The sequence below is a fragment of the Nylanderia fulva genome, unplaced genomic scaffold, assembly GCF_048542155.1.
Source record: "Nylanderia fulva isolate GAGA-0341 unplaced genomic scaffold, ASM4854215v1 Scaffold12, whole genome shotgun sequence".
Taxonomy (NCBI): domain Eukaryota; kingdom Metazoa; phylum Arthropoda; class Insecta; order Hymenoptera; family Formicidae; genus Nylanderia; species Nylanderia fulva.
In genome coordinates, this window is record NW_028189409.1 from 2,517,211 (window position 1) to 2,533,672 (window position 16,462).

General features: G+C 29.0%; 2 protein-coding genes across 10 annotated transcripts; one reads left to right on the forward strand and one right to left on the reverse strand.

Moving 5' to 3' along the window:
- Positions 1 to 1,799: 1,799 nt before the first annotated feature.
- Positions 1,800 to 10,023, forward strand: LOC114927919 (uncharacterized). Of its 8 annotated transcripts, none has more exons than XM_029298991.2 (8): positions 1,800 to 1,992; positions 3,583 to 3,627; positions 5,590 to 6,053; positions 6,527 to 6,827; positions 6,922 to 7,000; positions 7,392 to 7,565; positions 8,831 to 8,932; positions 9,300 to 10,023. In XM_029298991.2, exons 3-8 carry the CDS (start codon positions 5,887 to 5,889, stop codon positions 9,404 to 9,406), a joined length of 930 nt encoding a protein of 309 aa, XP_029154824.2. In that variant the 5' UTR covers positions 1,800 to 1,992; positions 3,583 to 3,627; positions 5,590 to 5,886; the 3' UTR covers positions 9,407 to 10,023. The 8 variants fall into 8 exon arrangements, with proteins under 8 accessions (XP_029154824.2, XP_029154825.2, XP_085346427.1 ...); XM_029298992.2 differs by having other exon boundaries at positions 5,600 to 6,053; XM_085490301.1 differs by lacking the exon at positions 3,583 to 3,627 and having other exon boundaries at positions 5,600 to 6,053.
- On the reverse strand, positions 9,949 to 15,291 carry Ric (Ras-related protein interacting with calmodulin). 2 transcript variants are annotated; one of them, XM_029298962.2, is made up of 5 exons: positions 14,713 to 15,291; positions 14,573 to 14,629; positions 14,350 to 14,423; positions 14,023 to 14,214; positions 9,949 to 13,116 (listed from the first exon to the last, which is right to left on the reverse strand). In XM_029298962.2, the coding sequence occupies exons 1-5, from the start codon at positions 14,918 to 14,920 to the stop codon at positions 12,880 to 12,882; spliced, it is 768 nt and encodes a 255-aa protein (XP_029154795.1). In that variant the 5' UTR covers positions 14,921 to 15,291; the 3' UTR covers positions 9,949 to 12,879. The 2 variants fall into 2 exon arrangements, with proteins under 2 accessions (XP_029154795.1, XP_029154794.1); XM_029298961.2 differs by having other exon boundaries at positions 14,335 to 14,423.
- Between the last annotated feature and the right edge of the window lie 1,171 nt (positions 15,292 to 16,462).

Consider the following 16,462-nt stretch of genomic DNA (forward strand, 5'->3'; position numbering starts at 1 on the left):
AATGAAGATATACGATGTATAATGTAAATGGGATAACTAAATGGTATATACTTTCAAACGCATTGTTTTAATCTTGTGTTTCTCTCTTGCTGCTGATCCTCTATATTTAAAAAGAAGGAATACACGAATGTCTTTATATGTTACTGCTATCTCAGATAGCAAGCATGTTGTTTTTTTACGACAAATAACGTGCATTTGCTATCCTGGGACTATATTAATCAATAAGGGATTATATCAGCTGTTTAATTTTGTTTGTATATTTTGTTGACAGGAGATGTGACACACTCTCTTTCTCTCTCTCTCTCTCTCTCTCCTCTCCTCAATATTCTGTATCTATACAAGCATAAAAAGAATGTAAATGTCTTGAAATTGTCACTTATTCCCTTTGTTTGTAAATCGCTACTAATTGCTACCACTGCATTTATACTCTTCACCGAAGTATATCGTGCAAATAAATATAGATAAATTTCTTATACACATATTAATAAAATCTTTACCTTCATTATACTTTTCATGTATTTTATATATGTATATAATATATGTAGGATTACAATTGTAAATGCTTTAGGAAAATTATTTTGATTTTTTTTCTTTAAAAGTGTCACACGGAATATAAATATTTATTATTTTTTTAAAATTAATAAAAATTAATAGCGAATAGATATTCTCGAAAAAAGTTCATATATAGAATTAGATATAAATATACATAATTATATAAGATGTCTATAATGTTTTTTTCTTAAATATATAATTTCTGTATGCTTATAAAAGAAAACTTGCTCATATATAATATATATAAATTTATATAATATATAATTTATGTACGAGCAAGTTTTTTTCATTTTTTAAAAATTTTGCTTTCTCTATAAAAAACGATGCAAAAATTATTCTTGTAATTATTTTTTCAATTCTTATAATATTCCTATACATACAGACAGAAATTGTACAAGAGAAAAACATAAATCGACATTTTATATATAATAATATATATTTTTATATTTGATTATATATAGATTTGTGACTAATTAAAAGAGTAAAGAACTAATTATTATTCTGATAGATTGTTACGAAATTTATGTCACTTCGATTCTTACTTTATTAAATGAATTATGCAAAAAATACATTATTTATGCAATCTTGACAAATTTATCCTATTAATAAATTAATAACTTTTACAGTTAATGTATTATTGCATGCTCAACCCGATTTATTTAGATTACTGAAAAGTTTTTTGATGAACGCGATGAAGCGTTGAAAATATATTTGTGACTAAAAAAAATAATATTTAGATTTATATTACTTTGATTCTCTTAGAATATGTTACATGAAAAATGCGTTTCGAGGTCTATCATGATATACAATACGTATTGCATAATTACGCATTAATTATAAAAATTAATAATTGTGATAGAAAATAATTTCCATATTTTGATTAATCGTCCATTTATTACAAACAATTCGCAATATATGCTCGTAAATTAAAACGCCTGAAATTAAAACCTCTTTGCAATATGTGTTTTTCTAATCCATACTTGGCAAATTCTTGGCGCCACCGACCGACCTAAGTTAATAGGAAAACATATGTCGCAAAGAGGTATGTATTAGGAGACCATATTGTGCGAGGAGATTTTGAAAAACTCAATAATTGCGCGCCTAGACTGCATTACTACCGACTGTCGATAATATTCTTTTTATTTTTGGCAAACTTTAGTCGGTAATATAGTTTTCCAGCTATAATTTATCCTTCGATAAGCTCTAAAATCGCCTGGCTTTTTGATCACCTCTTCGCACAATATAGTCTCCTAATACATACCTCTTCGCGACACATGTTTTCCTGTTAACTTGTCAGATTCCCAGCGACACGGATAATAAACACATTTCGCGAAGTATGGATTAGGAAAACATATATTGCAAAGAGGTGTATTTACTACGAGATGCTTGTAAAGTGGCCGACTAATCGTGATGGGAAAATCTGAAAAAGAATTAATATGTGTGAGTTATTAACTTTTACAATTAGAATATATATAATTATTGTATATATAGCGATGACAGATCTCGAAGTGCATTTTTTGCATAATATATATGCATTATTCGTCAAGTACGAATCGAAATGACATAATCTAAATTAACAATTAATTAAGGTTAGGTGATGTAGAAGTTTAAAAAATTGCAATGTGTGTGGATATTTTAATAACAGTGAATATAATTAATATATATGCTAAATGGATATATATTAATTGCATTGCATATATAAAATCTGCATGCATAAGCGGATTTATATTTTTTGATAAGAATACGTGCATATGTCGTTGACATAACAAAATTATAATATATTATTCTCTTTCTCTCTCTGCGGTAATAAATTTATAATAAATATGCATACAAGAATAAAGTTTCACAATATATAATGACGAGCATAAAATTACTACTGTAACTATTATACATTTTGTAATAAATTATCTGCATTATGTCAGGATGATACGCGAGTGAGAGGAATTACTGGAGGATTTAACGATGCATATTCGAGATTAAATAAGCGGCGAGTTGAAAGTGAGAAGAAGGCATAGAAAATTACTGCAATGATGATTGCTTTTAGAGATTAACGGAATCACTCTGTAAATAAATTCTTTGAATAGCTCATTAGGTAATACACGGATATGCGTTTATAAAATTAACATAAAAAATCACAGACTCGATGAGATATATGTATTTTATTTTAATTAATATAATCGCATATATAGTGCTGAAATGATTATAAAATATAGTACATGCATTTTTTAGATCTCTTATCATAAATTGATTAAAAAAAAAAATTAATCGAATTTGATGGCAAATTCGTCAAAAAATCCAAATAAAGATTTATCTACAATAATAATATATATTCGATGCAATTTCAAAATTGCAGGTAAAATTAAATTAAATTTGTCTTTAAAACTTTTGTCCCTTACTTTCGTTATATTTATTATTATTATTTTTATTTAACTCGATTTATTCCCTATATGTAAATAAGTAGAAGTTGGATCCAACTCACGTTTCTAAGAAATATCAGTATAATAACTCGAGAAATACAGGTTGTGAAGACTAATTCTTCAACGATTTAATAATCGTCTGACACACAAAATGCCAAAGAAAAATAAGACACGCCGCATAGAGAGCTATTACGATATATTTCATTCATGTTCAAACATAAACAAGGATAAAAAGTATGTGGGAAAGAAATAATAGAGACAAAAGCGCAGTTAATATTGCTGGCTTTCGAAATAGGTTTTTACGCAACTCTGATGCATTGCAAAGCATATTGAAATACAAAACGCATTGCTGAATGAGTTGAATATTATCTCTCTTTGTTCTCTAAAAAAATAACATATGACTTACGTATTTTCTATTATTATATTTCTATATTATTATTTTGTTAAATAATATTACAATTATTTAATAATATTTATAATTTAAAAAAAATCATTATAAATAATTATTAATATAAAAAATCGCAAGATAAATTGATAAGCTCTATAAGACTCGATACGAAAAAAAATATTGTATAAATAATTGGGTAATAAACGAATCCTATTATTATTGCAGATAAGCGTCAGGGTCTTTTGATCGCAGCAGGTGATGATGCATCGCGTAAGTGGAAAATGCATTTTATAAAGTCCGTCAGTCTCATCGTGGTCGCGAACAGAATCGCAACGAAGAAATTAACAAACGATCTATCCTAGATAATTCGAATTCGGCGTTAATTAATTGTACGTCGTAAGTGCGGTAAAACAATAATTACATTAGTTTTTATCCACGAAATTGGCTGCATTTTACATACATTTTTTTTATTTTAATTTTAATTGGTCATGTAACTTTTCTGAAATAAAACAGATGTATTAAATACATATTATAATAAAGAAGAAATATACAGAAAGAGAAAGAGAAAGAGAGAGAGAGAGAGAGAGAGAGAGAGAGAAAATAAATGTAAGTTTTGTATAAAGATGTTTTTTATATTATATAATATAATATTATAATTTCAATGATTAGATATAGATAGTTTGTAATTTTTAAGGCGGGAATTAAAAACTTTTCTCTTTTTGACATTTCTGAGACAATCTTACACAAATAAAAATAAGATTAATTCTAAGGAAACAATATTTTTAATATGCATTAAAATATACAAGTATGACTATTTATAAAGATAAGATTATGATAAGGAGAAAATTGATCTCCTATTTTTGAAATTTTCTATGCATTAATTATATTATAATATGCTTCTTTTACGAGTCAAATTATTTTTATTGCTCTCTGTTCTATATATACATTAGCATAAAATTACTTTCAGACAATTTAAATTGCAAATAATGCTAAATTAAATTGATTATTCCAAACAGAGTTGTAAAGAAAAAAGTGACTACTTTTTATGCATATTCACAAATAAAAGGGAATAAAAGAGGATATAATTGATGCAAATTAAAAACTGTAAATCCATATATCTTTCCATCAAAGACTTAGAAATTAATCACTCTTATCCTTTATTGTCAATTAGAAATGTATATAGTCATAAAAAATTGATTAATAATTCAAGAATATTTTTAATCTACATAGATTTTTAATTGATTTAAAATATCACGCAATGAAAATTTGTTCCTTATTCATTTAGCATAAGAGTCGCATGTGTTCTGTAAAAATTATGAAGTTATATGTGCAATTTTATTTTATCTTGTTTTTATTATTATGGAGATTAAATTAGGAATGCGTAAATGTTTTGCATGTTGCGACTTTTGTTATTATGTGTAAGTATGATATAATGAGTACTTATTTGTCAAACAGAAATAACGATGACATAAATAGATAAGTAAAAATAAGCGTCAATTTAGTCATTTTTTATTATCGTGGAGATCTCAAAAATTATAGCTATACATATTATGCAAGTCGGAGTATTTTAAAAGTCATGCATTTTAATTTGCTCAGAAAAATATACAAAATAAATTTAAAGAGAAAAATTAATTAAGAATAAGAAAAAATTGATCGTTAATTGTCACAATCTCGCAACATTTATATTTCTAATAAATAATATATTTCTTATAAACAAATGAAAAAATAATTTCGACAAAAAAATTGAAAAAAAAATTCAAAATGAAAAATCAGGTTTTATTATTTTAGATATATTTAATATTAAAAATTAAAAAATAATGACATGACGAAGAATTATGTCATTCAATTAATAATGCATCATTTTATTTATATTCTATAATATATATATATATATATATATATATATATATATATAAATTTTTTTTAAATTATATGCATGATTAAAATATTTATCTCTCTTTAGGAAAATTATATATTTTATTTATATTATATATATTATATATGTATATATATTGTATAATAAAAATATATTTGTCAGAGAAGACAGAAGAGAATCAAATTTCCGACAATCTATCAATTTATCATTTTTAATTAAAAAGTATTTTGGCGCGTAATGTCAAATGTCAGTATATACATATATACACGTCTATCAGAATCAAAACCCGCCATATCATATCGTCGCCGGCATCCGCGACGTGATATCAAAGTACGCCCCTAATTTACAAGAAACAGTGATTTTCAGATGGCTGTCGCGCGGTGGATTCCCTGAGAGAGAGAGAAGCCGCGTCACAAACACCAAACGCCGACGACGTCTACCTGACGTTTGCCCGAGTGCGAGGCTCCAGTCTCGGAGAGAGTGGGGTTACGTGCGGCTCGTGTTTCCTCAGAGAACACGACACGAGAGAGCGAGGTGACACGTAGAGAAGCTATTCCATTTGTATATTAGCCGCGGATTTGCCCGGACGCGACATATGTTCCATATATGAGCGCGACAGTTGGCTGGACGAGACCGAAAGACGGAATCTAGTGATGGGAATCGACGGGATGAGGGTCGGCGGCGGCAGATGCCCGCCTCTTCTGGTCGGAGGATTGCTACTGGCGTGCCTCATGCTCATCTGCAACTGGTGGACCCTTTCGTCCGAGAACCTGGAGCTCGTCAGGCAGATCGACGATCTGAACGAGCAGCTCAAGATCAGGTGAGAGCTGACAGTTTGACAGTTCGATGACAAGGTTGACAGTTGCATTTGCTTTTGGATTATTATACATTGTCACTGTGACAAGAATGATAATCATTGATATAAGTTTTAATTGTGTGATTAAATTGTATCGTCAAAGCTTCATGTTACTGCGTTATACAAAATGAAATGTGTAGAATGAAGATAGCTGTGATAATGAAACTAGTCATAGATTGTCGAAAACTTCAATTTTTTAAATATATTTTATGTATGTGAGAATTTGTGATTATATATTAATTATATAATTTATGTTATAAACAGCAATATATATGGATTTCCTTTTTGCAACCATCTTTTCTTGTGGCTTACTTGCACAGTACATCTGCATGACGTTATGTTTGCCTCAATTGTTTCTTCGGTTATTTTTATACCTATTTATCAAGATTGTGTGCCATTCTTGTAGTCTAACATAGAAATTGATTTTTCTCTTTCAGTGCTGAAGAGAGAGATCAGTGTGTAACCTTGCGTGGTAACTTGGAACAAAGGTACAAGCATACGGAAGATGAGTTGGCTACGTTGCACGTTCGCTTGGAACAGCAAATGGATCTCAAGAAGAAGAATGAGGAGCTCGAGGACTCTGTTACTGTGTGTAAAAGTGAACTGGACTCTTTAAACAAACTGGATGCCACTAAAACTGCGACTCTGGAAACATTAAGATTAGAAAAGGACACAATTAATACTCAATTAGACGTGAAGCGGGATGAGAATAAAAAACTTCAAGATGAAGTAGACAGAGTACGAGTTTTTTTTTCTTAATAATGGAGAGCCAAATATGAACTTTCTTGTAAGACAAATATTGAGAAATATTTATATAATTTATTTTTTACAGCTAAAGGGGGAGGTAGATCAGTTCAAACTCAGTTGTAACTCGCCTCCTGAGAAGAAAGAGACTCCGAATCTCCAGCCACGTAAGTTTATTATTATTACATGATAAATTTTGTTTGTTCCTGTAAATTTATATATTTTCTCTATTACAATATCTCAATTTAATAATAGTAAAAATTTTCTTAACTTTGAGCAATTTATACACAGTACAAGAAATACTATTTGCATTGCATTAGTAGTATTAATTATACGAATTGAGGTGTTTGCTAACTTAGATCGCTAATTGCATCCTGCTTCAACAGCGAGAAAAAATGCTCTTCAGTCTTTTTTTTCGAATTCTCGTTGATACTTTCATATTAGTTCTACGATTGGACTGACGCAGGAATTAACGCGAACACAAGCCAATCGTTCCCAATTTATTTGCACTACACTGGCTCAATATTATAAGATTATTGTCGGGATTTGCTGATCTAGCAACGACAGTGGTCGTTAACAAGCCTCACTTGCGTCTGATACCGGAGTCTGCTGTAAGAGTATCCGTAGCTGGTCAGCGGGGTTTGAAGTTCCACGGAATTCTGATCCTACCGTCAGACCCACCCGGTGCTGTGCGCCAAACTCCTCGTTTCTCAGTGACTATGTTGAAGAAAGGTAGTGATACCTTTCTCCGTCCGCGAGGCGAGAGAATGCTGCCACAGACATGAAATGAGATTATAAAGAGAGACTCGCAGTAGATATTTGTATATAAATCACTTTTTTTTTCGATACACACTTGTAAGTGAAACCTCTTCTATTAAGGACAAATCTCTGTATCCGCTGCTTTTAACTTGTGGTGATGCGGTATTCGGTTCTGTTTCGTTTCCATTCTCCGTAACGACACGCAAAATATTATTTCTCTAATCTTCAACCAAAATTTTCACATTAGGCAGATGTATTCTGTAATTGTAACACGAGATTGTCCGTCTTTATGCAATAGAAATGCTATACAATTAGTTAGCTTTTTCATATTACACAAAATCAACTTTTTCTCATTTATCTGTGTGCTATATATAATTCAATTCAAGCAGGAATAATTTCAAAATTAACAAGTGCCATGCAAGTGCTATTAAGAAATTTATTTTTCTACGAGATTGTATTTTTTATCATTTTAGTATTAAATAATTTAATATGCTTTTTCTTTTTAAAATAATTTTATAAGAAGAGAACAAGGATATATTAAATTGTACATTATAAAAGTAAATCTTTTTATATATTGGATATTTTGTGATACAGCATATCCAGGATTGTTGAATGATTTTTAGCTAAGTTATAAACAGACGGTTATAAGATTTACTAGTAATTCTGCGATTTACTTGTGCAGCTTGTTACAGTATTATATTATATTTATAATAAAACCTTATACAAACGACACAAAGCATTAAAATGTAAACTACGCGCGCAAATTTCGATTTGTATTTGTAAAAAATATGTTGAACAATAAAAAACGATATGATAAACTATAATTCAACTCTTCAAAAAATGTTAAACACATTTACCAATAATATTAAATATACATATAATACTTTCACATTTAAAACGCTTCTTCTTTTTATATCACATATAAAAGGATTGTATGTAATCATACATACATATAATAGTGATTATTATTAAAAACATTGACATTAGAAAACTAACATATTTTCTATTAATGTGCATGAAATATACTGGTGTTGGAGAAGTTGCATTATTAATTACTAATGTGTCTAATATATATATATGTGTGTGTGCGTGTGTGTGTGTGTGTGTGTGTGTGTGTGTGATAACTCTTATTTAGAGTTATCATTCTGTAATAACGTCATAATTAAAAAACGTTTTCAGAAATACGTACGAAATCTTCTTTATTTTAGTAATAGTAATTTAGCTTACGTGGCTTTCAGTTGAAACGGAATCGAAACAAGTCAATGGCACCTCGAACGATGCCGCAGAGCAGGATATTGCAGTTGCCGACGATTTGGAAGATCCCGAGAATCGTGCACGTGGTAATTAAAACTTTACATACACGCATTTAACACTTCTACTTTTGCTGAAGTGCAGTAAATAATCATGACGTTCTACACAAAGAGAAGAATTCGACTTATTCTTAGCGCTTTTTATAAAATCTCTTATTCATATATACATATGTTGTATAATTAATAAGATAAAATAAAAATTATTATATATATATATATATATATATATATATATATATATAATTTTTTTTATTAATATATATATATATATATTTGTTTATTTATATTTATGTATTATTATTATTCTTAGTGTAAAAAATTGAACTTGAAATGAGAAGAGAGGACGCAAACTGCAATCAGCAATAAATTTTTTTTTATTTTTTTATTATTTATATAGATAACAATGGAGATGACATTCAAAGCACAGAAGAGACTATGCTACTTCCAAACAATTATGGGGAGGAGGAAAAAGCACAGGGTACATCAAAGAAACCTGGATATTAATTATAAAACTATATATCACGCAATATATATTTTAGAAGAAAATAACTTTAGCAATTTTTTGCTAATGGAGCTAGGTTAAAATATAATTAGGGAAATATAGGATATCTTAAATACAATATTTCTGATCTGATTATGATGATCTTTTTACTATCAAGTGTATTTCGCTCTCATTTCATTGTATCATACTTAATTGTTTGTGATACAAGTATTTTTTTATGCACATGTTATTATTTTTAAAATATTTCTAGTTGTTTACATTATTGTGAGGATAAAAAGAACTACAAAGTAAGTGTATGTATGTATGTGCCAAAAGACATAAGTTTTATTGCTTTTTGATATGCATATATATTTGCAACCATGTGGAATTTTTGTGCAATAAACGGATTGATTGGGATCATGTAAAGATCTAAAAAGGAATGCAAAAGCATTACTAATATTTGATAAGAAAAAATATCTTCAATGATTTTTTAATAAGCCATGTTATGTGCCACTTGAAAAAGTGTAATATGTAATAAATTGTGAATGTTTTATATATATATATATATATATATATATATATATATATATAAATATAACATTTTAAGAAGTTTTTTATTAAATAAATATCCTCGTTTTTATCTTTCTTTGCCAATTTTTATTATAGTCTTATAAAAAAAAGACAAATTTTGATATACACAAAGTATTTTTACACTTGCGGTTAATAAAGGTAAGTAACAATTCAATTTGTAATATTTGTGATTAATTAGGCATTATATTGCATCAGTTGATTATTCCAAAGTCTTATGTCTTCGCATATTCATGAAAGATTATATTTTATCGTAAAATGATTTTGTATCCATAATGTGTGAAATATACAAGTTTCGTATTAGACCCTGTGTATATTGAAAATATATTTAGCTTACGTAAACATTTTTTTCATAACATCTGGATATCGCAAGATCGCTAAAATTTACATATGTGTGATGTTGACTTGTGCTACATTGTGCGATACATTGCTCGAAATACAGCGATAAGTATGATATATATCGAGCTTACTATTTATATGTATATTAAGTAAAAAATTACATGCGTCAACCCATGTGTGGTCCATTTGTTCTTAATATTCTATACATACTATTAATTTTAATCTTTTTGAAATTATAAATATATATATAATAATTATATATATATATGCATATATGATTAAGTTAAATAAAATGTAATAATTTTCAAAAAATGATCGTTGATTATCATATTGTCCTCGTAAATTAAATATGTTATTGTTCTTTATATATATAATATATATCTTTGTGTTTTTCCTACATTTTGCATTACAGTCACACAATATGCTTATTATCACGTATTAGATCCATAATCTGCGTCACATATTATGCTTAATCTCTATTTAATTTCTATCTGATAAATAAAACGAATCGGACGATATATATAAAACAACAATATTATCTAAATTCTTCATGTGTGCGCTACTTTCTCTTTATGGCGATTTTACTTTTCTCTAACATAGCTACTCTTTCGGGTTTTCAGTAATATTTCTAATCGTTAGACAATTATAATACTTTTTCACATATTATATCAGTTTTTCTCTAAACACATACAATTATTACATTTATTCATATATTTTATTTTAATCTAAAAATACAATTACGCTATATTAATTATATATATCATTGTCAATGCTGCCAGTAATACCTTCGTATTTGCTGCTACAAATAGCTACACTCTCTCACTGTGTATTATGAAACAAATTATATCAGAACTTGTTAATAATCAGTATTGAAAATATTGAGAATTATATATATGAATATTATAAAATAAATGTTATATAACATTTATTTAACAATACATACATATATATATATAAAATATATATATGTGTGTGTGTTGTATATAATTTAATATATAACACATGTATATAATCACAATATGGATCATAAATAAATATTATAATACATTCAGCATTTGAGAATTATTATGTAAAAATGTAAATGTAATTTTAGTCAACGTTTTTTTCATGATTAAATTAATATATAAGTTAAAGAAAGTATATTATTACAACAAAATGCAAAATGTGACTAGGAAAAATTAAGTAACGACTAGATAATTATTATGTGTGGGCTTATGTCTATGATTTCTTGTTTCTTTTGTATTTATATGTATTAGCGCGAAGCTCTGTTCATGACTAAATAGCAAATTAAGGAATAATTAGTGACTTGTCTATATTCTTTTAAAATATATGAAGCATAATTACATAATATTTAAAGAGTTGCATATTTGTGATTGTTAATATAAAGGTTAAATTGCATTCTCAAATGCTTTTTTGTTTTTCTATAATATTTATACCGCAGATACGAGTTCTAATTATTTTAATGTCTACATGATACTTTTTCTTCCAACTTCTCCACAATCTGCAAAATTAATATATTTGCATGTATTGCCAGTTTTCTTTTTTTTAATTTATTTATATCTACGACAGACGCACATTCGCATGTATTTTAATTGAGAAATGTCCCTTTGAGATATCTTAAAGAGATCATACGTGTCATTCGCATAATACATAACAGTTCTAAACTTTGCAACTGATTGCAACTTTTATATAGCTTTCATATATTATATATAATTTGTAGCAGTGTATTCTCTAACTATTAAAATCATATTACATATTTCTTGTATATTTACAGTGAATTAAATTAGAATAAATAAAAAATTTAATTTCCTTATATTCTTTTATGTTAATAATTAAAACTGCAACAATCTGCATTGTAAAACTCTTATATAATATCTTGTTTCCTCCTTCTTTTGTATTGCTAAGAATCTTCTTAACGTATATACGCTTTATATATTTCTCTTTGGTCACATGATCAGCTACTTTAATGGTAAACTAGAATCTAAACATCAACTACCAAAAAATGATTCGCTGAAGACGTTGTTTCCAAAATTAATTGAATGTTTCGCTTTAGGCTCCGCGTTTATCTTTATTTATCGCCACTTAATCTTCGTGAGAATAAATTTGAATTATCAATTTAATTGAATTAAAATTGTGGAAGAAATCTTAGAAAACTGGAAGTAAGTCTGCGGAAAGTTAACAATTAATATTGTTTCATGTTTCTCTCGTATTGAGCATTATGTGGGCGTGAATAATGGATTAATCAGAGATCGCAGATCTAAAATAAATACAAGTATGCATTATTCCAGTCTCTCTCTGTTCTCCGTTTTGCAATTTCATTACTCTGCTGTATTAGGAAGGGGTCAACGATATAAGGCAGTGAGATGTTAACGAATTGTCAGTCTCTATAAACGAGGGAATCCATATATATGTATACATATATATGGTATGTGAAAAAAAAAATCTGTAATATCTACTTTTCGTTGTGATCGGCGCTTACTCTCGTCATTTTACTATTTTGGTCTATATCGTCTATTGGTTCAACAGTCTCACTAATAGATCTTGTTATCGAAACTTTGCTGGTTTGTGTTTAGGGTGAATAATGCAAAGCGTGCCTCTGCTTCCGTCGAAAGATGAAAGCGAATATCGAGCGGATTCGCCACCAACGGCTGCGCTTGCGATGCAAGTTGCGGGATCTCTCTTTGGCGCGTATCTGCCTAACCAGAGAGAAAAAGGCGTCGTCCACGAATTGTCGAAGCGCGGCGGATGTTTCGTAAAACGGACAGCCGAGCTCCTCCGCAAGTGCCTTGCCTTCCTCCGTGGTCACCTGAAATATATAATGTCTATGAGTTCATATATATATGTAAAAGAGATCGTCGTTTCGTTGTTAGAGATAGAAGTTCAACATGTGTACTTAAAAATCCGAGTCAAATTTAATATATTAATATATTAAATATAATTATGTATATAAATAAATAAATAAATATATATATATATATATATATATATATAATATAATTAAATTAATAGTATATATAATATATATTAAATCATTTTAAGTTACATTTTCTAGGATTTGAACAATACTTATAAGAAATAATATTTCATACATATGCATTTGCGAATTAATCGAATCTGTAATAGTATTGTAAATTCTTCAAGATAACTCGAAATAGCATTTATAAGTATTTTCTAGTAAGAAATCAAGTCTTTTACAAATAGTACTAAAACTCTAAGAAAAAAATCTATTTATACTTTCTGCACATCTATGCATATGTATGTATACAACTTAACTTATTTAACTTATTTATAAAATAAAATATTTGTCACAAAAAATATAAAATTATATTTATAAATTATAATATACAATTTCTCATTAAAAGATTCGATGCTCGATTCAGATTCGAATTGAAAGTAGTGTAAATATTAATTCTTGTGAATATTATACCATACGAATTTTCTCTAATAAAACTTGATTATTAAATATATTAATATATTAACTTAAATATATACTAACTGAAATATATTAATATATTAAATATAATTATTTATAAAATAAAATATATAATTATATTTATAAATTGTAATATAAAAATTCTTGCGAATATTATATATACGAATCTTCTCTAATAAAACTTGATTATTAGATTTAATTTGGAGTACCTATTGATTTTATGCTTAGCATCCTATTACGTCAATTGTCACAGACAGAGAGAATACATCCAATATATACCTTCCGCTGTTGTTGTAGATCACACTTATTGCCGACTAGTACTAGAGGAATGTCCTCGTTTGCGCGGACACGCGATATCAATTTCCTATACTCCATTGTCTCCTGGAAGCTATGTCTATCCGTCACCGAGTAACATATCATGAAACCTTCGCCGCATCTCATGTATTGTTCGCGCATTGCCGTAAATTCCACCTATGCACAATGCAACAAAAAAAAAAGAATCATTCCCAATAGTAATAACATTAAACTGAGAACGCACGGAAGAAAACGTATTAATGAATCGCATGCTGATCTTGGCCATCGTTAACATACATAAGAATCTCGAACCTGTCCAGCTGTGTCCAGGATATCCAGGAGAGCCGCCTCGCCGTCGATAACAGCCTGTTTCTGATATGAGTCCTCTATACAAATCAGAGAAAAAAATTATTTCCTTCTCGCATCCACCTCAATCTTCAAGTACAAACAGAAACGCATCCTTTTTATTCCATCCTATATACATTTGTACTTGAGAATTGAAATTTGATGAATTCTCTCGGCAAAAATAACTCACCTATAGTGGGATCATGATAGTTGAGGAACCTGTGACTGACAAACTGCAGAGTGACAGCTGAAAAACCACCATCGTTACAGAATCTGGTCTAATAAAATGCTTCAATTAGTCATTTATTGGTACCTGGTGATTAGTCATACCTGATTTGCCGACCCCACCGTCGCCCAGCACCACGATCTTGTAGACCCTGAGGCCGCCCCTGGTGGTGGGCTGCGTAATCACCGGCACAACATCGTCCCCGCCGTTGCAGGCGATGATCTTATCCTGGGAATTTCCCGCTGACATACTCGTGGCGGTCCCTCGACGTGGATCCACGCCGGTACCTAGCGTCCACGAGAGGGTTGACATACTTGACCCTGGCCGAAGCGACTGACACACTTGATCGGCTCGTTAGTAGACACACCCGTGTAGTTGTTGTTGTGGACGATCGTTGCTGCTCGACGGTGCCTCCGAATGCAGGAACGAACGCCGTGACTCATGTTTAACGTCGTTTGTGAAGGAGAAACGCAGCCGTGACGATGATTTTAGGATCCACCCGCGGCCGGACACGGCATGTAGCTCTGATCCGCGAGTTGCGAGAGAGGGCTAGAGTTCCTGTAGGAACTATAGAGAGGGCGGCCCGTGCCTCGGACCAAGATCCGTCGAGATCGCCAGGAGACGTGACAGCCGCGAGGCTGACGTCAGGACTGTGTCGTCATCAGCTGTAGCCTTACGAAAAAATTTTTTTATGCCTATGTTCAACAAATCGTGAATTTTAGAAATAAAAAATTCTTATATCTTCAAATATGTAAAATTTATAAATAAATAATATTTATAAATTTTAAAATAATTCTTATAATAATAATTTTATAACTTAATTATAAATAATTTAATAATTTAATATTATAAATTTCTTAAATTAAATTTAATATTTATAAATTATTTATAAATTTCAATTTTATATTATTAGATATAAATTTGTTTAATTATTTTTCATATATTTTTATAATGTATTAGAAGATTAATGATAAAGCGCGACATTTATTTCTTTATGATGTCTAAAATATGTTTTTAAATTATATATAATTATAATTATATTTACAATATATGTATACATATATATATATATATATATTTTTATATATAATTATAAAATTTAAAATTTATTGATAAATATATAAATATTCATACAATTTTTAATTTAAGATTATAACTTTTTCATTAAAAAGTATCATAAGTATTTAATTTGTAAAAATTAAGTAGCATTTTTTAATCTAATAAAAGAGGTTATATTTCTTACATGTGTCCTTTAATATGTTCGAAAATTCATCTGAGTTAACAGGAAAATATATTTTGCAAAGAGGTAAGTAGGTAGTAGTACGGCAAAATGTCTAAAATATGTCCGAAAAATTATTTGAGTTAACAGGAGAATATGTTTTGCAAAGAGGTAAGTAGGTAGTAGTACGGCAAAATGTCTAAAATATGTCCGAAAAATTATTTGAGTTAACAGGAGAATATGTTTTGCAAAGAGGTAAGTAGGTAGTAGTACGGCAAAATGTCTAAAATATGTCCGAAAAATTATTTGAGTTAACAGGAGAATATGTTTTGCAAAGAGGTCGCTATTAGGAGAATATATTTTCAAAGAGGTTAAGTCGGTACAATAATGTCGGTAATTACCGACGGTGATGGTAACTTACCAACGTTGATAATTTACCGACCGTCATTTTCGAAATCGAAATTGCTCTTCGTAAATATATTCTCCTAATAGCGACCTCTTCGCAAATATATTTTCCTAATAACGACCTCTTCGCAGTATATGTTATCCTGTTAACTCAAATAAATTTTCGGACATATTTTAGACGTATTTTGCCGTATTACTACCTACTTACCTCTTCGCAAAATATATTCTCC